This window comes from Parasteatoda tepidariorum, chromosome 9, assembly GCF_043381705.1.
Source record: "Parasteatoda tepidariorum isolate YZ-2023 chromosome 9, CAS_Ptep_4.0, whole genome shotgun sequence".
Taxonomy (NCBI): domain Eukaryota; kingdom Metazoa; phylum Arthropoda; class Arachnida; order Araneae; family Theridiidae; genus Parasteatoda; species Parasteatoda tepidariorum.
This window is the reverse complement of record NC_092212.1, coordinates 38,019,998-38,043,258: the sequence shown is the minus strand read 5'-3', so window position 1 is coordinate 38,043,258 and position 23,261 is coordinate 38,019,998. Positions and strand designations below refer to the sequence as shown.

Sequence of the window (23,261 nt, the reverse complement as noted above, 5' to 3'; positions counted from 1 at the left end):
ATATATATATATATATATATATTGAATTAAATGTGTTAAAAATATATTCATTTCTTTGGGACAAAGTCTGTATTATTGTGATTATCATTTTTTTTAAACAAGTTTCATATTAAGATTATATCTGCACATTGATGTTAATTTCTGACAATTTTGGCTCATTTAGAGAACAAATAGGACATAGAAGGAACTGTAGTCAACGAAAAAAAGTGACATTGATATTGACACACTGCTTATTCTGCATTTAAGAAAATTAATTCTTTTCGATGATAACAGTTAATATTCAGTTTAATATTGAAATATATGAAATCAAAGCATTCTTGGTTTTGCGAAGCAAACCAAGCAAGAATTGCGAAGCAATTCTCCGGGGGTTGGCGAGCGTCAGCGAGCAGGGGGCGGAGCCCTCTAGTTATTTAAAAATTATTAAGCTCAGAAATACAAGTTAATTATTCCAATCTCTTAAAAAGTTTTTTCAAAATTTAAGTCATATTTTAATAAAACTGACTAACCTCAAGTTATCTCATGTTAATATTGAAATATTTTAGCTGAGAATAAGACTAATAGTTAAGATTTGATTATTTTGATGACGGATTTATTTTTTTCAAAAATGGATTAGTAATGATAACATTTATGATAAAAAAGCATTAGTAATGATTATATTTATAAAAAATAGAAGTTTAAAAGTTAGGAAATATGTAACGCCTATGGACACAAATATATAGACAACACACATATTTCTTTAAAACAAAACTATATATCATAAGTGATTGAAATTTATCAGTCAGACAAGGTTTTCTGTTTAAATCCCCCCTGTATCTTGCTACTTACTGAAAAGATAACAGTTGATTTAATATGTAAACAGTTTGAAGTAGTTCAGTAGAACGTAGCAATTCATTTTTTCTGAATTCAATGACTTGAGGACTTACCGACGCGTCTTTCTCGGAAGAAATCACAGATAAAACTTACTGAAGATAATGAAATAATAAGTTACCACTTCACAAACTTTGAAAAAAAAATATCACCTCAGAAGCTATTTTCTTGAATCACAATAACCAAATGTAATTTTCAAGATGAACAAATGTGTTATTTCTTTTTTACTAATTTGTGTGGCGTATGTTGCGGATTCATTGAGTATTGATTCGACATTCAATAGAGGTAAATGAATTTCAGTGTCATATAACATGTCTTTTGTTTATTTTATAAGCTAATTGGAAAATTTGACTCATTGCACTCTATTTCAATGCTCCTAATAAAATAGTCTTCAGCATTCTTCATTTAACCCGATACCTTCAGGCCATAACCATCAGCATATATGCTTTTAGGTTAATTAGCAAATGCCACTCTGTGCAAACATTACAGTTATTTTATAATGCTCTTAATTTGAAAAGTGTCCAGTATTCTTCATTTATCCTGATATTTTTAGGTTCATCACAATCAACCCATTTGCCTTTAAGCTAATTAAAAAAATCCTACTCTTTAAAAATATTGTAATAATTTTACAGTATTCTTTGCTAATTGGAAAAGTTTTCACTTCACTTTATTCAATCTGATATTTTTAGCTTCGATACAATCAACCCATATGCCTTTAGACTATACAGAATACGATTCTTTACAAATATTGCAATACTTTTACAATGCGCCTCTCTGATTGGAAAAGTCTTCGATATTCTTTAATAAATGTGATATTTTTAGGTTTATTACAAACAGCCTATATGCTTTTCGGCTAATTAATGTGTGAAGGATTATTCAATTAGCTTTAATTTGCTTAGGCGGGTGCTCTTGTTATTAATAAGCCTTATCCCTTCCAGTGCTTTGAATCGAGATATATATTAAAAACGCATGTGATTTATTATTAATAAAATAGAGCCTCGGTGATTCTGGGGATAGAGCGTCGGTCTCACAATGAAGTAACCGTGGTTCAAATTCCAGAGGAGGCTAGTTGATACAAATCAAACTCTGCTTCCACCTCAAAGCAAGTGAAGTCCTGTTGTAAAATATCCTCAGTGGTAGAGGAATAGAGATAAGATTTCCTTCGCCGAAGGGATGAAATAGAGAATCGATCTTGGGGTGAAATAACGAATTCGACGGTTTGCACTTATAGTTGTCCAGTAACTGCACTTATAGCTGCACTTATAACTGTCCAATTTACAAGTAAAAAATTTTATTACAAAAATTTTAACACTTACCTGCTTTATAAATCTGGAGAATTCCAAAATGATGTGTTCTTCATTTGAAAACTTTATTCTCAAATAATATATACATATATTATCCCTTCATTACTTGAAGATGACATACCACACAATAAAATTTTATAATTGCAAGATCTCGATATGAATTTCAATATGAAACTGAAAAACAGAATTCCAGTTGAAATTTATAATTCAAAACTATTTAATTTAATTTATTAATAATCATCGTAAATGATATTATTTCACGTAATTCGGATAATTCTTTATTGTTGTTTTCCGAATTATATAGATTCAGAAATATATACTATTCTGAAATTATTATAGTTCTGCACTTTCTGAAATCATATTTATTCATTGGAATAAACTAAGCAATGTTGATTTCACTTTAATTTGTAATGAATTCAATAAAAAAAAGGATTTTACCGTAATACACACATCTGTAACAGTATGGAAGTTATCGGTTGCGAGTTTGTTGATTATAGAAAGGTAAAAATTATTGAAAATTTCTTCAAATGATGGGCGCGTTTTGTTTCTGAAAGATTTACCGATGTACTAGGTCGTTTTTTCAAGTTTTTCTGCTTTTTCCTTAGGGAAATTTTGCTTCTTATTTGCTACTAAGAAAATTGCGTCCGTCTTTGCCAATGATTATGATAGAACTAACTGCCTGATATTTTCAGATTCCCGCTAGAGGGCGTACTCAAGCGTTGCGATTCCGAATTGTGAAAACTGTTTATTAAAAATTAAGACAAAAGTAAATTTCATTCAAATTGCACGTTTTCAATAATTATTTACATTTAGTATGGAATTTTAGGATAGCATAACTAAATTTAGTTCTCGAAGATTTCATTGCTGACAGTTGTCATTTGAAAACTGCGAGAAATAGATTTTTTATTATTACAAAGTTTTAGAATTAATTCATGTTATTTCTTTCATTTAAAAAATGGATTTTTGATTTAAATTTTATCATTTTTATATTTCTCAGTTAATTTCTTTTCTTTTTCTTCTTTTTTTATTATTTAAAATAGACAATGTTTGCATAAATATACCACCTAAACGAATCGCTCTTAGTTGATCAACATCTCAAGCGTGCAAAAAGAGAACTACCTGTGTTTCAGAAACATCGGAACAACGGGAAAGAAGACTGTTAACAAATAAACTACGCATTACTCAAGCCCGTTTGTCGGAAACATCAGAACAACGGGAAGCAAGAATGAAAACCAATCGAGAACACACATCGCTATTTAGAAGCTGCCAGTACTCTGATTTGAATCTTAGTGCTTTCATTGTGATCCGACAGCCAACTATAGTCTTCACCCAAGCGTCATCATTGGAAAAATAGATTAATTATGTACGTCTTGTAGTGCTCTCAAATTTACGAATGAAACAGCTGTAATTTGCTGTTCTGGAGGACAAGTGAAACTACCAGACTTAACGTCGCCCAACGAACCAATATCAACTTACTTATCAGGTCAAACAAAGCAATCGAAACATTTTTTGGCGAATATACGCTGGTACAATTCGTGTTTCCAAATTACTTCATTTGGTGCTACAAGTACCTGCCTACTTGATTTACTTAATTATAATAAGTATACTTGATTTATTTAATTCTAAGTCAACAAATCAACAGGGCTTGAAACTTATATAGCCCGACATAACCACCCAAAGTGGCATATTATTATTCAATCTGAAATACCGTAAACCGCATATTTGGCAGAAATCGGCAAGATAACGAACGGGGCCAAAAAGGGAATAAGTAATAAAATCAATTATATTTCCTTTCACCTAAATAATATTCAATTCGATTATACTAGCAGCTTTGTAACATTTTAAAATTATTTGTACAACATATAAATAGAAATAATGACCAAGCTGAATGCGCAGCACAACTCTATTAAATTATTCTAATACTTCTGAACCCTCCTCATATCCTAACCTCTTAATTAATTTATAAGATTATATTTAAATTTTTTTTCCACCTGGTATTAAATATTGCTTATTTATGGTATTAAATATAGATTATTATTTGTTGCAGACGGATATGAGTGTAAAGGTACTGAATGTATAGGGGAAAATCAAAAGTGTGTTCCTAAAGGCAATGATTACTATTGTGACTGCAACGTAAATTTTAAACTGGTAGATGAAGAGAAAAAAGGAGCTAAAGACGTACAATGCAAGGGTAAGAATTAGACCAAGAGATGCGAGAAAATATTATGTTTTTAAGTTATCTCTATTATGATCTTTATGTTAACTCAGCACTCTTGACAATTAAGTCTAATTTAATCTGCAGTATTTTAGAAGAGATGTCAAACGTTTAAGTGATTTTATTCATACTACACTTCTTCAAACTAGACCTAAATGAAAGAGAAATATAAATTTTAAGTGCTTTTAAACATTTCTTTCAATTCGCACTGTTTTTTTAAAAGCCATAATGAATCATGCAAAAATTGAATTAATTTATTTACGAATAGGATAATCTGTCTTTTAAGATAATTTTAAAAACCTAAAACTGAAAAGCGTTGTTCATATAAGCCTATCAAAGTTTTATTGAACTACAGAAGTATAACGAGAGTGCAAGAATATTCATGAAAACTAATTAATGTTCAACGTCCAACTTGATTTCTTTAATTATAATTTAGGTAACTGAAAAAAGTAACAAAATATAAACAGTTCTAGAATATCATATTGCCCGACATACCCACACAAAGTGGCAGTTAGTTATTCAATCAGAAATACCATAAACCGATTAAATGCCCTTCAAATTTCGCTGAAATCGGTAAGATGTCGGACGGGGACAAATAAAGGCTCCAAAATGGGAATAAGTAATAAAATCAAATATATTTTGTATATACTTTTCACCCAATTAATAGTGAATTCGATTTTACTAGCCACTTTCGTAATTAGCTTTGTGACATATAAAAATTATTTGTACAAAATATAATTATCAATAACGACCAAGCTGCATGCACAGCACAACTTTATTTAAATATTCTAATTCTTCAGACCACTCCTCCAATCCTCTCCTATTGATTAATTTTTAACATTATATTTATCAATTTTTTCACCTGGTATTAAATATAGCTTATTTCTGGTATTCAATAAAGGGTATTATTTGTTACAGACACCTTTGAGTGTACATGTACTGAATGTATAGGGGAAAATCAAAAGTGTGTTCCTAAAGGCAATGATTACTATTGTGACTGCAACGAAAACTTTAAACTGGTAGATGATAAGAAAAAAGGAACTAAAGAAATACAATGCAAGGGTAAGAATTACACCAAGAGATGTGAGAAAATATTATGTTTTTTAAGTTATTTCTATTATGATCTTTATGTTAACTCAACAGTCTTGACAATTACGTGTCATTTAAATTGCAGTAATTTAGAAGAGATGTCAAACGTTTAAGTCATTTTATTCATACTGCGCTTCTCCAAACTCGAACTAAATTAGGGAGAAATATAAATTTTCATTCTCTTTTAACAGTTCGATCAATTCACACTTTTTTTAAAAGCCATAATGAATCATGAAAAAATTGAATAAATATATTTGCTAATTGAATAATCCGTCTTTTAAGATAATTTTAAAAACCTAAAACTGAATAGTGTATCTCAAATAACCGTCGACGTAGCTGCCAAAATTTTATTAAACTACAGAAGCATAACGAGAGTGCAGGAATATTCATGAGAGAACTAATTAATGTTCAACGTCCTAATTGCTTTTTTAATTATAATTTAGGTACCTAAAAATTGAAATAAAATATCAGCAGTTCTTGAAAATTATATTTCCCCGACATATACACCCAAAGTGGCATGTTATTATTCGATCATAAATACCATGAACCGATTAAATACCCCTCAAATTTGCAGAAATCGGCAAAATAACGGACGGGGCCAAAAAGTGGCTCCAAAAAGGGAATAGGTATTAAAATACAATTATATTTCATTTTACAGAATTAATATTGAATTCGGTAATACTAGCTGCTTTGGTGACCAGCTTTATAATGCTTCAAAACTATTTGTACAACAAATAAACATCAATAATGACCAAGCGGAACGCACAACACAACTCTAATTAAATATTCTAATGCTTCTGACCCCTCCTAATTCTTTTGACCCTATAATGATCTTTAAGTTAACTAAACATTCTTGACAATTACGCGTAATTTAATCGGTAGAATTTTAGAAGACATGAGAAAGGTTTAAGTGATTTTATTCATACTGCACTTCTTCAAACTGGACCTAAATTAGTGAGAAATATAAATTTTTAGTCATTTTTAACAGTTCGATCGATTCACACTATTTTTTTTAACACCTAATGAATCATGAAAAAATTGAATAAATATATTTGCTAATAGATAAATTTAAAAACTTAAAATTGAAAACCGTATTTCAAATAAGCATCCATATATCTTGCAAAATTTTATTAAACTACAGAAGTATAACGTGCAGGAATATGCAGGAATATTTTTGTGAACTAATTAATGTTCAACCTTCCACTTGATTTATTTAATTATAATTTAGGTCATCTCTAGGTCATCATTGGGGTGCCGATGCAAATACTCTCATATAACCACACATTCATTTATAAGACCTTTTCTGGAATATAGTTATCCGATCTATTCCTGCGCATCTGAAACAAATCTTCAGAAATTAGAAATTCCACAGCAAACAAGCAAATTCACATCGAAGACCATCTTAGACAGTTGGCTCTGGAAGTTATCAGTTGCATACCTAAGGATGCAATGCAGGTTTATACCGATGGTAGTCTTAGAAAAAACCGTACTGGCAGTGGTATTTATATTAGGACCCAACATCTAGAAAAATCAATAAAGCAAGGCAATCCAGACACTTGCCCTGTCTTCAGGAACGAGTTCATTGTGATTAAGGAGGGGCTTGACGCTGTTTTTTCCAACGACAGTGATTATGGAGAATTCTGGATTTTATCGGCTAGCCGCAGTGTCCTGCAACATCTTAGTAGCTGGTCCTCTGCAAGCGATGAAACTTGTATATGTATCCTGCTCAAGATAAAAAGATTTCTCCACACCATGACGTACATCTCCAATGGATTCCATCGCATGTTAATATTGGTAGTAACGGGATAGCATATAGATTGCCCAAAGAGGGCAGTGCGGAAGATAAGTCCACCAGGTCATCACTTACTTATCAGGAACTTTGCTCCAATGAAAAATATAGACAAAATTAATTCATCCTTACTCCACCTACTCTCCAATGGTACACCGCAGCATCTCTTGGCACCCTTCTGGGAATCAATTGCAATCGAAGCTCCCAGACTGCCTTGGCCAGATTCTCAACTGACCTTTTAAAATGGTTAACATTCGACTTTGGCACAAAAATTTACTCGACTTGTAAAAAATGTTGTGCCCATCCAGCCTCACCGAAACATATACTTGATTGTATCGGACTATCCAGGGCGGACTTAACTTCCGATCCTCTTCTTGTCACCGACTTTCTGGCTGTCAACAACTTTTTAGAGTTGATTTGAATAATGTCAGATCTATGAGGATAAGTAACAACAACATAACTTAGGCAACTGAGATATGAAACAGAAAATAAACAGGGCTTGAAAATCATATACCCACCCAAAGTGGCATATTATTATTTAACTTGAAATACCGTAAATAGAATAAATGCCCCTTCAATTTGGCAGAAATCGGCAAGATAACGGACGAGGCCAAAAAGAGGTTTCAAAAAGGTAATAAGTAATAAAATCAATTATATTTCTTTTCAATTAAATAATATTGAATTTGATTATACTAGCCGCTTTGGTGATCAGCTTTGTAACTTTTCAAAATTATTTGTTGAACATATAAACATCAATAATAACCAAGCTGAATGCACAGCACAACTTTATTTAAATATTAAAATTCTTCAGATCCCTCCTCCAATCCTAAATTCTTGATTAATTTTTAACATTATATTTAAAAATTTTTTCACCTGGTATTAAATATGGCTTTTTTCTGATAATAAATAGAGGTTAGTATATTTTACAGATGAATATGAGTGTGAAGGTACTGAATGTACAGGGAAAAATCAAAAGTGTGTTCCTAAAGGCAATGATTACTATTGTGACTGCACTGAAAATTTTAAACTGGTAGATGATAAGAGAAAAGGAACAAAAGACGTTCAATGCAAGGGAAAGAATTACACCAAGAGATGCGAGAAAATTATATGTTATCTCTATGATTATCTTTATCTTAACTCAACACTCTTGACAATTAAGTGTAATTTAATCTGCAGCATTTTAGAAGACATGACATGGTTAAGCAATTTCATTCATACTACACTTCTTCAAACTAGACCTAAATTAGTGAGAAATATAAATTTCCATCGTTTTTAAACAGTTCGATCAATTCACACTGTTTTTTTATAAGTCATAATGAATCATGCAAAAATTGAATAAATATATTTGCTAATAGAATAATCAGTCTTTTAACATTAGAAACTAGAGTACCCATCCTTCTCTTCCGAAACATCAACTCACCCAGACCTTGTAACGGTACGCGTCTTTCAGTGAAAAGAATAATGACCAATATCCTCGAAGCTATCATAGGAATCGAAGTCATCATCGGAAAAATGGATCATTTATGTATGTCTTGTAGTGCTCTCAAATTTAAGAATGAAACAGCTGGAATTTGTTTCTCTGGTGCAAAAGTGAAACTACCAGATTTAACATCTCCAACCGAGCCATTACCAACGTTGTTATCGGGTCAAGCAAATCAATTGAAACTTTTATTGGCCGGTACAATTCGTGTTTCCAAATGTCTTCATTCGTTGCTACAAGTACGCAGATGGGGAGCCAGATTTATTTATTGCATTTACATGCAATCCTGCCTGAGCTGAAATTAAAGAGCTTTTGTAACCCAGGCAAACATCATCTGATCTTAATGATATTACCAAATTAAAGCAAAAATTAAGCTCTGTATTTGATTTCATAGTGAAGCGTCATGTTTTTGGAGAGACATTGTGTTTGAAGTCTATTGAATGGCAAAAAAGAGGATTGAAACATCATCTGGTTTATTGAAAAAATAACTCCATGCCAAATTGTTCAACTCATATCGACAGAAATACCTGATGTCGCCATTGATCCAGACTTATTTTATATCATCATCCAAAATATGCTTTATGCTCCGAGTGCATCATCATACATGTCTGTTTGAAAATGCATAAACGATATTCTAGAGAATTATGCATTTTCAAACAGACATGTATGATGATGCACTCGCATAACGAAAATGCATAAACGATATTCTAGAGAATTAACTGGTCCCGCAGTGGACTGATCGTTAAGACACGGTTCCCAGCAGATCACCGAAGTCAAGCATCACTGGCTGCGGTTAGTGTGCGGGTGGGTGACCACTTGGATCAGGCTGCGTGGGGACCGAGGGTGAGCTGTATTGGTCCTCGTTAAACTGTGCTACCGTAAAGTGCTCGACTTCGCGCGCAGGTCGTCGGGCTACCGAAGCGGGGGTGCCATCCCCTCCGCAGAGGATCAAAATTGTGATGGCATGTCTTCGGTTCATCCTCCGGGATGTATCCCAGACCGTCGCCAATAGCCCATTGTGCAGCTCTAGTGCGACGTAAATGAACAAATCAATCAATCAATCAATCAATTAACTGCTGAGACTATCACTGGTTTTTTCAGCATGTAATAAAATTCTCATTTCAAATCCCAATCGCAAATCCCATTTACACACTTAAATACAAAATTACAATTCAAACTGAAAAAATTACCACGCATGCTAGTAAAAAAATAAAATAGAGCTAGTAAGAAATAAAATATAGCTAGGAAGAAAATAAAATAGTGGTTTAAAACTAAAATTATTCTAGTTATATTATGTCCAAAAAGTTGCATGAAAATATGTTATACATAAAATGTTCAATGTCATACTTTTTAAATAAAAAAAACAAGCAAAATTCATATTTTTCTATTAATTGAGGTCTGCAAATTTTCTTCTTAAAAAATCCTTCGACTAGAAAATTTTCATCTTAAAAAAGTCTTGGACCCGAAATAATCAACGATTTTTTGTCATCAAAAAACAAACAAACAACGCTTTTTCATCACAAACTGCTTCATATCAATTTTAAAAAAAGCAATTTTATATTTAAATAGTTAACATTTCACTTATTTCTGGTATGAAATATAGCTTATTTTTTGATACAGATAAATTTGTGTGTGGAGGTACTGAATGTACAGGGGAATATCAAATGTGTATTCCAAAAGGAAATGATTACTTTTGTGACTGCAATAAAGACTTTAAACTGGTAGATGAAGTAAAAAAAGGAACGAAAGATATACAATGCAAGGGTAAATATAAAAACAAGAAATATGAGAAAATATTATGATCTTAAAGTTAGATGGGCAATTTTTACAATTATGGTTTTATTTGTTTTAAAAAAAGGAAAAAAAAGTGATTTTTAAAACCAATTTTTTTTGTTGTTATCACATTGGAAGAGAAATCGACCAGTGACTGTTCCTGCCATGTACATATTTTCAAGAAAATATTTTATAGAAATATTCTTGAAGAAAAACAGCGAAAATAACTTTTTCAAAGTTATTGGACAGAAACTGCGATTACGGGTCAATTTAAGAAAATCAAATTAATACAGACGGTGGCTGGCATGTTGAAATTTTCTATATATTTCTTTTCTTTCTTTGTTTTGCTGCACCAAAACAAATATTTTCACGTATATCCTTCCCCGAAACATTAAATGACGCATTTTTAATACAAAAAAGGGGTAAATTTTTTTTAAAATTGAGATCGGAAAACTTTCAAAATCTATCTAATTTTTTTTTAATCATTCCATTTTCTTAATTTTGGTGAAATCAGAAAAAAAAATCAAAACTGCACAAATAAGCAATTAAAATTCTTAAAATATTTGCATATCTTTTTAAAGATTTTGATAGAAATAAGATTTAGGGTAATTTTTTTCTTACAAATTTCCGTGATATTTTAAAGTGAATTAAAAAATTTTTCATCCTCAAATTTTTTTCAAAATATTAAATGTCAAACCTTTTAAAAAATAATTCAAGAAGGTGTGTTTTGTTTCTGTCAATAAGAAAATGAAATAGTGTTTTACAACTAAAATTACTCAAATTCTTTTATGTTCAAAAAGTTACATGAAATTATATTAAAGATAAAATTTTAAATTTCCTATTTTTCATATAAAAATTTTTTGTTGCAAATTTAAGTGATTTTTTTGAAAGTGAATATACAAATTTCTCTTCCTCAATTTTTCTTCTCTAAACGCTAAATATTTAAATTTTCAACAAATAATTCAAGAAGGTGTGTCTTGTTTCCGTCAATAAGAAAATAAAATAGCGGTTTACAGTTAAAATTATTCAAGTTTTTTTTATGTTCAAAAAGTTACATGAAATTATGTTATAGATAAAATTCTCAATGTCATATTTTTTATATAAAAAAACTAAAATTGATATTTTTGCATAAGGGTCTGAAAATTTTCATCTTAAGAAAAATTTTAGATCCAAAATAATCAACGATTTTTTTCATCACAAACTGCTTCATATCAAATTTAAAAGAAGTGCTTTTTTATCTTTAAACAGTTATCCTTTTTATTATTTCAGGTATGAAATATAGTTTATTTTTCATTACAGATAAATATGAGTGTGGAGGTACAGAATGTACAGGGGAAAATCAAAGGTGTATTCCGAAAGGAAATGATTACTTTTGTGACTGCCAAAAAGACTTTAAACTGGTAGATGAAACCCTAAAAGGAATTAAAGATATAGAATGCAGAGGCAAGTATAATTTTAAGAGATACGAGAAAATATTATGATCTTAAAGTTAGATAAACAATTTTGACAATTTCTGAATTACAAGAAATTATTTATAGAAATATTCTTAATGAAAAACAGCTAAAATGACTATTTAAAAGTTATTGGACTAAAACTGCTATTAGGGGTCAAGTTAGAAGAAAAAAGTATTAAAGACGGTGGAAGGAATGCTAAAATTGTGTATATATTTCTTTCTTTCTTCTGCAGCTCAAAAAGAAATATTTGTACGTAAATTTTTCCTGAAATATTAAATGTCACATTTTTAATGCAAACATCAAAAAAGGGGGAAATTTTGCTATGATTGATATCGGAGGACTTTCTAAAGTTATCTATAATTTTTATTAATCATTCAATTTTCTTAATTTTTGTGACATAAGAAAAAAAATTCATCACTATGCAAATAAGCATTTAAAATTCTTACAATATTTACCTATCTATTTAAAGATTTTCACAAAAATGAGATTTAGGTTAATTCTTTTTCCAAATTTAAGCGATAATTTGAAGTTAACTGACAAATTTTTCCTCCTCAATTTTTTGATCAAAATGTTAAATGTCAAACTTTTTATTAAATTACTCAAGAAGTTGTGTTTTGTTTCTGTCAATAAGAGAATAAAATTGTGATTTACAGCTAAAATTATTAAACTAAATTATATCCAAAAAGTTACATGAAATTATATTATAAATAAAATGTTAAATGTCATATTTTTTATGCAAACAAATTAAAAGGGATATTTTCGCTTGAATTGAGGTCTGAAAATTTTCACATTAAAAAAATCTTGGATCCAAAATAATCCAGGATTTTTTTAATCACAAAACAAACAAGCAACTCTTTTTTTTTCACCATAAAGTGCTTTATATCAATTTTAAAAAATACATTTTTACCTTTACTAGTTATCCTTTCACTTATTTCTGGTATGAAATATAGCTTATTTTTTATTACAGATAAATATGAGTGTCTAGGTACAGAATGTACAGGGGAAAATCAAATCTGTATTCCGAAAGGAAATGATTACTTTTGTGACTGCCAAAAAGACTTTAAACTGGTAGATGAAGGCAAAAAAGGAACGAAAGTTATACAATGCAAGGGCAAGTATGAGACCAAGAGATACGAGAAAATATAATGATCTTAAAATTAGCTGGAAAATATTGGTTTCAATTTTTTTTAAAAAAGGAAAAAGGGATAATTAAAACTTTTTTTTTCGATGTTGGCAAATATTTAAAGAAAATCGACCAGTGGCCATTGCTGACATGTCATACATCTTTTCAAGAAATTATTTTATACAAATATTCTTGATGAAAAACAGCTAAAATAACTTTTTCAAAGTTATTGGTCCAAAACTGCGATTAGGGGTCAACGTAATAAAATAAAATTATTACAGACGATGGCTGGCATCTTAATATTGTCTATAGAATTTTTTTTTCTTTTATTTTCTTATATTTTTTTTCGCAACACCAAAACAAATTTTTTCACGAAATGTCACATTGTATAAAAAATGTTACATTTTTAATACAAACTACTTAAAAAAGGGAGGGGGATAATTTTTCTTTAATTGAGATCGGAGAACTTTCCAAATGTATCTATATTTTGTATTGATCATTCATTTTCTTAATTTTTGTAACATTAGAAAAGAAAATTCAACACTACGCAAATAAGCATTTAAAATTCTTATAATATTTTCGTATCTTTGTAAAGATTTTTTATAAAATCAAGATTTAAGTTAATTTTTTCTTGTCCAAATTTCAGGGATAAATTAAAATGAATTAACAAATTTTTCCTACTTAATTTTTTTCTCTAAATGTTAAATGTCAAACTTTTCAACAAATAACTCAAAAAGGTGAGTTTTGTTTTTGTCAATCTTCTATATACATAAAAATTAATGTCGGTCTGCCTGTGTGTGTGTCCTTTATATACTCCTAAACCAACCGACCAAAAGCTATGAAACTTTGCATACAGATATTTCAAAGCACGAGGAAGATCACTGTCGACATAAGAACCTTCTACGACAAACCTTTCCAGCGGTATGAGCGAAAGTAAAAATGAAATTTTCTGATTGGTTAAAAATTAGCCATTATTTTAAATTATGCAAGAGCATATAAATTCATCGATACTGTTATAGATCAAAACGAGGTTGTAAACTGCCCAACTGAATTTCTGAATTCACTTGATTTTCCTGCTGCGGCACGTTTTAAGATTGAAAACTGGCGTATCTATCATTCTCCTCCCAAACATCAACCCACCTAGACTTTGTAACGGTACGCGTCTTTCAGTGAAAAGAATAACAACCAATATCCTCGAAGCTACAACTCTAAATGTCAAATTTAATGGGGAAGATGTTCTGTTACTGCGTATTTCAATGACCCCCACAGATATATGCCATTTGAATTTAAACGTTTGCAGTTTCCTTTGCGACTTGCTTTTGCTATGATCATCAACAAAGTCGAAGAACAGTCACTACAAGTATGTGGTCTGAATTTGAAAAATCCATGATTTTTCCTCAGACAGCTCTATGTGGCCTACTCACGTGTCGGAAGACCTTCTAATTTATTCATGTACGCTCTAAACGGTAAAACAAAAAACATTGTTTATTCAAAAGCACTTGAATAAACCTGATTATAACGAGTCGTGAAATTACCAAATGCTTTTCAACAATTAAATACATTTCATATCATAATTAAATACAAAATGTGAAACTTCTGAGCAACAGCAAGCAAAACTGGTTATCGATTGACTGCGCACCTCTCAAGCTCATTCCTCTGAAACATCTGAGCAACGGTAAGCAAGGCAGGTTTCCGATTTAAAATATATTTGTCAAGCTCGTTTATCTTAAACATAAAAACAATGGAAAGTAAGAATAGGAAACGATAGAAAACTCACTTCTCTATTCAAACACCGCCAATATGCTGGTTTAAATCTTTCTTACAGTAATCCTGCTTGGGCTGAAATTAAAGAGCTTTTGTAACCAAGGCAAACATCATCGGATCTTCATGATATTAATGCACGTGAGTTAAAACGAAAAATAAGCTCTATTCTTGATCTCATTGTGAGGCCTCATGTTTTTGGTGAGACACAGTGTTTGATGTATTCGATTGAATGGCAAAAAAAGATTGCCACATGATTTGGCTTATTGAAATAATCACACCATGCCAAATTGGTCAGCTCATATCAGCAGAAATACCTGACTTTGCCATTGGTCCAGACTTATTTCAGATCATCATCCAAAATATGTTTCGTGGTCAGTGTGCATCGCCATACATGTCTGTTTGAAAATGCACAAACGATATCCAAGAGACTTAACTGCTGAAACTATCGCTGGTTTTCACACTTGTTTATCACTGGTTAACCACACTTTTTTCGTCAAAAACGAAAAAAGTTTCGTGAAATTTGAGAGCATCAATTTTTTACAGTGTATCGAATCGATTGTTCTAAGGGAATTCAAAGAGTGAAGTTAAATCTTAGCACCAATAATTGATAAAGCTTACATCAATCTACAGCTCACTGTTAAAAAAAGTGAAGCTCCGTAAATTTGGCAATAACTAATGTTTATTTAATTTATTTAACTAAGTTCTTGTGTGAATTATAGTAGGGCTTGTTTTAAACATAAAACAAATGTTTTTGGATCATTATTATAAGTTTAAAGGCGGATAATTGGAAAATTTTAAGATATTGACAGTATGGCGGTTTGCTTACATGAAGTGTGCTGGTTAATGCCTTCTTGACGAATTGAACTGACAAACTGGTTATACATATCAAGTAAGTTTCAATCCTTCTTACTAATTGATTAAAAGGCCGGGATAGGCCGGCTGGTTGGGCGTTGGGCCCATATCCAAGAGGTCGTGGGTTAGATCCCCGCCGGCTGAAGACTCCCAGTGTACAAAATGATAGCTGGTGCACGCTAAATCTATAGGGGTCGCAAACTCCTCCAAGTTTCCTTAATAAATCAATACCTCTGGGGGTACTGGGTGGGAGATTGATCGTGCTCTTGTTTAGGTCAAAATTACGATCTACCGATGGATGGCGCGTGAATGTGTCCTCTCTGTAAAATGGGCTGTGATGTATGCGTGTGGAAGAAGTCTGATTTCCGGTAATTGATAATCCACTCCCATAAGACGTCCCGGTAATCCACTGGAAAAGCAGGAAGAAGCGCGATCCTCTGCCTTAAAATTTGCTTGTAAATATTAACAAGTGACATAAGACAAAAACAATTGATTAAGAAAATTAATTGTGGCCAATTTTTGTCGAGCAATTGAAATTTTCTTATTGAATTGATTGGACAAATTACTCATATAAACTATTAAAAAGTGCATGCACGCTTTTAGTTGTATTAAGCAGATATTTATGTTTTCATAAGATTTGCATAAATCTGTTAGTTCTATAAAATAATTTTATAATATTTAAATTCTATTCCCTTCGGTTTTGTTCAAATTGATATTAGTATTTTATCTGTGCTCTGTGTACTCGTATAAGAAACTATTTTTGGGAAATATTGTATATATGCAACCAAAATTTATAATTCTTGTTTTATATTGAACAGTAAAAGTAATTTTACTGATACTTATGTGTACCATATCTTACTGAAATCATAAATGTTAGTGTTTCTGGATAACTAACAAGGTGGCGGTTACTTTACTCCGAGTAGCGTAAATAAGCATTCTAGAAATCACTCAACCGATAACTATCCTCATTTTCGGTGTAGTGGAATACCACATTGGTGTAAAGTAATTGCCACCATTCTTTACAGTTTTCTTTTGTTTTTAAACTATCCTTATTTATTTTTCAGCAAAATTATAAAAACTTTTTTTAATCGATCTTAATATACGCTTGTTAAGGATTCATAGCCAATGCTATTCTGTGCTATCCTCTGCTCGTAGAGGTAACCCGGCGATCAACCCTCCTCTACATGGGTGTCATTGCTGGGCCCATAAGAAGCTACAGTGCTACGGAGATAAAATATAACTAAATCCAAAGCCGAACAAAGGTTTTACAAATATCAATGCAAAACTTATTGCGGGTAACTTTCCAAAGCACAAAAAGCCTTATTTTCACATTTTATAAAAAATTAAACCCTTTATACAAAATTGCAGTTTTCATACAGTTAAAGAAATTCTTTACTATTTACTTGAAAAACAATATATAAACACTGCATATTTTGTAAGGAATTTTGTTCACACCATCAGCAGTCCTTATTCCTGGAATAATTGACTCTCCACCACCTTGAGTACGGCTTTGACTACATCACATATAAATTACATGCATAATTTTCTATAGGTGTCATAAAAAATAGAAAGATATATACTTTTTCATTGAAATTCTAATATTTCCAAATTTCCCATTGAGCTAAATGTGTACCCGGTTTTACCCTACTAGTGGGGTAAGACTGGGTGGTTTGACTTTTTACTAGAGAAGAAAATCATTTATAAATGACAGTACATCGATGACTTTTCGAGAATGACATATTGGACACAACAAAACAATGGATATCTGGGTTAAATGTGGCAGTTTTTATGTTGAACAGTTTAACTTCAATGTACCTTAAAATCTTCATTACTTACTTTCATTTGTTAGAGGATCAACTGATGAAAACTCCCCAAAACATTGTTTTTATTAGTTTTTCTTAAGTAATTGATTCGGCATGAAGTAATAGTTTATTGTAATAGTTTATAGTAATAGTTTATTGTAATAGTTAATTGTAATAGTTTTGTCGCTATTTCTACTACTACTGAAGATTAGAATTTAGTAATTTTACAATAAATATATTTCAAACTGTATAAATTAACTGTATGGATACAGATTTCACAATCTTACCTGGGGAACCTGTGTCAATATCCAAATGTTTGTATACATTTAAAAAACTAATAATACTTACAAGGGAAACTAGGGAAGTGTGACTCGCCAATTTTGAAATAAACTAGTGGGATGTATGCCTTATGAGGAATAATTTTAGGGGGCAACATTCGTTTCGGCCCATAGAGGGTCCTATGAGAGATAAAAAATAATTAAGTATGTAGAAAAATCGGTATTTCATTACTTCAATGCAGACTATTAGTTATTGTAATTGTCTCATACTCCAATTAATTTTGTGGTACTTTCACGTACTATATAATGCACATTTATTGTTAAAATTGATTTCAGAAATTTTATATATCTGTAGTTTTTCAGAAAAACCTGTTAGGTTAATTTAAAAAAAAAATTGACATCAAATTTTTTTTATTTTGTTTCAGAAAACTTTCAAAATCAATTGGAGTATGTAATTGCAAATAAATTAAAAATTAATTAACAATTATTATTAATTAATTAATTTTCTTATTAATTTATTGATTAGCAAATTAATTAATTATTCAATTAGTTACAAATTAATTGGATTATGAGACAATTACAATAACTAATAGTCTGCATTGAAGTAATAAAATACTGATTTTTCTAAATATTGAATTATTTTTTCTCTCACAGGACCCTCTATGGGCCAAAACGAATGTTAATTAATTTATTAATTCGCAAATTAATTAATTATCCAATTAATTACAAATTAAATGGATTATGAGACAGTTACAATAACTGATAGTCTGCATTAAAGTAGTAAAAAACGGATTTTTCTATTAATTGAATTATTTTTTATCTCTCACCGGATCTTCTACGGGCCGAAATAAATGTTGCCCCCTAAAATTATTCCTCATAAGGCATACATCCCACTAGTTTATTTCAAAATTGGCGAGTCACACTTCCCTAGTTTCCCTTGTTAGATACTGACTTAAATGCATTGCTTAAAACTATGCATGCTGTAAATTATGCACGCCAATTTTTTACAACTATTTAACAATAATTATAATGTTTTACCTTAACTCTATTTGTAAGATTGTGTTTTAAATGAAATTCCTAACATTAGTTAATGAGATAGACATAATAATTGCATCAGTATTAGTTAATTGTGGATTCTGTAAATTATTTAATTGAGCTTTATTCGCTGGAAGATCAAAAAATGAAAAAGTTCAAATAAGAAAAGTTTTGTTTTTATTAACTATACGTAAAAGGTAAATGATGAGACATGTACATTTTTAATGTAAAAGTTTTGTGATTTTTTTGCTGATAACCAATTATAAAGTTCAATTAAACTATTACACAGCAAATATAATTCAAATAATGTAAAATCTGTTAGTTTTATAAAATAATTTTATAACANAGGCATACATCCCACTAGTTTATTTCAAAATTGGCGAGTCACACTTCCCTAGTTTCCCTTGTTAGATGCTGACTTAAATGCATTGCTTAAAACTATGCATGCTGTAAATTATGCACGCCAATTTTTTACAAATATTTAACAATAATTATAATGTTTTACCTTAACTCTATTTGTAAGATTGTGTTTTAAATGAAATTCCTAACATTAGTTAATGAGATAGACATAATAATTGCATCAGTATTAGTTAATTGTTGATTCTGTAAATTATTTAATTGAGCTTTATTCGCTGGAAGATCAGAAAATGAAAAAGTTCAAATAAGAAAAGTTTTGTTTTTATTAACTACTATACGTAAAAGGTAAATGATGAGACATGTACATTTTTAACGTAAAGGTTTTGTGATTTTTTTGCTGATAACCAATTATAAAGCTTAATTAAACTGTTACACAGCAAATATAATTCAAATTATCTAAAATTAACAAATTGTTTATAGATTTCGATACTACACCAGGGGAGCTTTCGACAAGATTCAACTGTAAGTGTATATTACATTTTTTACAAAAGTTAAATCGGTGATAAATGCATTCATTAAGAGCTAAACTGTTAACAACTTTATGCAAGTACTAAACAATAATTGTACACTCTAACATTAAACTTTTTAAAGATCAAACAATGCATACCATAAAAATTTATCAGTGTAAAATATTAGTTTAAAAAAGAAAGTTTTTGAGTGTTTCATGTGGTGATCTTCCAACAAATGAAAACCAATTAGTTTTCGTTAAAAAAATAAACGATACATGTTTTTATTACTGCAGTTTTGTCTATAGTTCGATTGCTAAAAAAATTGATTTAGTAAATTCATAACAATTACATTTCAAAAGATAAACAGTAAGCAAATTGTTTTCAGATTTAACTTCCACACTAACTGTCGACAAGATTCAACGGTAAGTATATATTACACTTTTTGCGAAAATTAATCAGTGCTAAATGTGTTCATTAAGAGCTAAACTGTTAACCTTTTTATGCAAGTACCAAACAATAATTGTACACCCTAACATTAAACTTTTTAAAGACCAAACAACGCGTATCATAAAAATTTTTTCGAAGTAAAATTTTAGTTTATTTTAATTTCATTTGTTGGAAGATCAGCATAAGAAATCAGAAACTTCTTTTATTAGTTTTAGTTAAAAAATAAACGATACTTGTTTTTATCACTGTAGTTTTGTCTATATTTTCATTGCTAATAAAATTGATTTAGTAAATTCATAACAAATACATTTCAAAACATAAACAGTACGCAAATTGTTTTCAGATTTAACTTCCACACCAGGAGAACTGCCGACAAGATTCAAATGTAAGTATATATTCCACTTTTTACAAAAATTAATCAGTGCTAAATGTGTTCATTAGGAGCTAAACTGTTAACCTTTTTATGCAAGTACTAAACAATAATTGTACACCCTAACATTAAACCTTTTAAAGACCAAACAACGCGTATCATAAAAATTTTTTCGAAGTAAAATTTTAGTTTATTTTAATTTCATTTGTTGGAAGATCACCATAAGAAATCAGAAACTTCTTTTATTAGTTTTAGTTAAAAAATAAACGATACTTGTTTTTATCACTGTAGTTTCGTCTATATTTTCATTGCTAATAAAAATTGATTTAGTAAATTCATAACAAATACATTTCAAAACATAAACAGTACGCAAATTGTTTTCAGATTTAACTTCCACACCAGGAGAAATGCCGACAAGATTCAAATATAAGTATATATTCCACTTTTTACAAAAATTAATCAGTGCTAAATGTGTTCATTAGGAGCTAAACTGTTAACCTTTTTATGCAAGTACTAAACAATAATTGTACACCCTAACATTAAACCTTTTAAAGACCAAACAACGCGTATCATAAAATTTTTCGAAGTAAAATTTTAGTTTATTTTAATTTCATTTGTTGGAAGATCACCATAAGAAATCAGAAACTTCTTTTATTAGTTTTAGTTAAAATATAAACGATACTTGTTTTATCACTGTAGTTTTGTCTATATTTTCATTGCTAATAAAAATTGATTTAGTAAATTCATAACAAATACATTTCAAAACACGACACGAAGTGTCCTTGCACTTGAACAACAACACGAAGTGTCCTTGGGGATCCTGGCTCTGGACACAGACAAATCTTGGCTGAGATATCCTTTTCTGCAGATAGAAGGTCTGCAGCACATCTCACATATGTTTCCTGGAATTTTGTGAAGGCGAACTGGAAACTTTACACAGACACCCTGGAGCAACTCTTACAAAGGAACCCTGTAGACACTCACTCCCATCCAGATGCTATTTGTGCTAAACTTAATTATATTCTGGATAGTGCTAAAATTGCTATTCCTAGGGGAAGAGTCAAGAGATACAGTAGTTCTTGGAGCGAAGAACTCCAACAACTAAAAGATAAACGTGATCGCCTACGAAGGAAAGCAGAGATCACTGGTAGGGTTCCAGATGTTATAAATTGGAGAAAGCAAGTGGCTATATTCAACAAGGCCATTATAACTGCAAAAAGGAACAGTTTTAATGAATTCATCTCTGAAATTAATTTCCAAAAAGATAGCTTGAAAACTTACAAATTTCTATCTCAATTGAAAAACCAATCCCCTCAAATTGCTAAACGCCCATTTCTTGTTGATGGAAAAGTTATATCTTCAGATACTAAAGTTGCCCACTGTTTCTTGAAGCACTTTTCCGGGCAAATCGTAAAGGTACATTCGCAAGAAAAATGTCCAGAGTGTTTAATCGCAGACTTGGTTGTGCCCAGAGTGGCTATTCTAATCTCCCGGTGAGCGAAACGAATATTTTTTGTGCTCCATTCTCCCAACACGAGCTAAATATGGCCCTGTTTAGATTGAAAAACAGCAAATCTCCCGGGGTTGATAACATCCACTCCGAATTTTTAAAGCACATGGGTCAAACTACTGAAGCCAACCTTCTTGCATTCTTTAACATAGTCTGGAATTCTGGCCGTGTGCCTTCATTGTGGCGTAAAGCTTTAGTCATTTCGGTCCACAAGAAAGGAAAAAACGCTGAAGATGTACGTAATTATAGACCAATATCATTGACAAGCCTTATGTGTAAAACAATGGAAAGAATGATTTACAACAGACTCAATTGGTACCTGGAGTCTCATTCCTTGCTTGCCGAAGAACAGGCTGGTTTTCGAAGGTCAAGATCAACTTCGCATCATGTAACTCTTTTTAGCCAAGCTATAAAAGACGTTTTGGATTCAAGGCAAGTTCTTACAGCAATTGCTGTCGATTTGAAATCAGCATACGACACAGTTTGGAAAGAAAATCTCCTACTCAAACTTTACAATATGGGAATAACTGGACACATGCTAATCTGGATCAAGAGTTTCATAGGTCAGCGCCTCTGCAGAGTCAGATACGGAACAAAACTTTCAAAATATGGCCAACTTCAGACTGGACTCCCTCAGGGAGCAGTCTTGAGCTGTATTCTTTTTAACATATATATCAACGACCTTGTCCAGAAGTTAAAATCTATCCCTGGTATCAAATGTCTACTCTATGCCGATGACCTCCTCATTTGGACTGAAACCCCAAAGAGAAGGTCTTCCTTCCTGACTGAAAAAGTACTAAACCAAGCCCTTACTCACCTTGAGGAATGGTGCCTGAAAAACAATATGAAAGTTAACGTTGAAAAAACTTGTTATGAAAGTTTCTCTCTTTCCCATAATAAATTAGATCTCTCATTGGCTTATGGAGGTGAAAACATCCAAACAACAGACAGTTTTACTTACCTAGGTGTGATATTCGATCGTAAGCTCACCTGGAGGCTCCATTCGGAAAACATAATTGACAAAGCTTCAAGTAGACTTTCCATCTTAAAGCGTCTGGCAGGCTGTAGATGGGGTTGCTCTAGATCAACTCTCAAAACAACCTATAAAACATTTGTTCTTCCGGTGATTACATACTGCTGTGAACCCTTAATTAGTGCTCCAAGTCAGGTTCGCAGATCCCTTGAGGTTTTTCATAATCAAGCACTTCGCTTGATCACTGGAGCTCTTCTTTTATTAGTTTTA

The 23,261-nt window shown here is 31.0% G+C and overlaps 1 protein-coding gene across 13 annotated transcripts in view; it reads left to right on the top strand.

Moving 5' to 3' along the window:
- LOC107446127 (fibropellin-1) overlaps window positions 1–23,261 on the top strand; it is a 93,503-nt gene that overhangs the window by 55,266 nt on the left and 14,976 nt on the right. For 6 of the 13 annotated variants that reach the window (XM_071184774.1, XM_071184777.1, XM_071184780.1 and 3 more), the window contains exons 2-8: window positions 4,219–4,362; window positions 5,305–5,448; window positions 10,365–10,508; window positions 11,817–11,960; window positions 12,939–13,082; window positions 19,663–19,704; window positions 20,482–20,523. In XM_071184774.1, the coding sequence (XP_071040875.1) occupies window positions 4,219–4,362; window positions 5,305–5,448; window positions 10,365–10,508; window positions 11,817–11,960; window positions 12,939–13,082; window positions 19,663–19,704; window positions 20,482–20,523 (804 nt within the window). Of the gene's footprint in view, window positions 1–902; window positions 1,153–4,218; window positions 4,363–5,304; window positions 5,449–10,364; window positions 10,509–11,816; window positions 11,961–12,938; window positions 13,083–19,662; window positions 19,705–20,481; window positions 20,524–23,261 lie in introns of those variants that run through there. The other 7 variants (XM_071184784.1, XM_071184786.1, XM_071184775.1 and 4 more) reach the window with 6 other exon arrangements.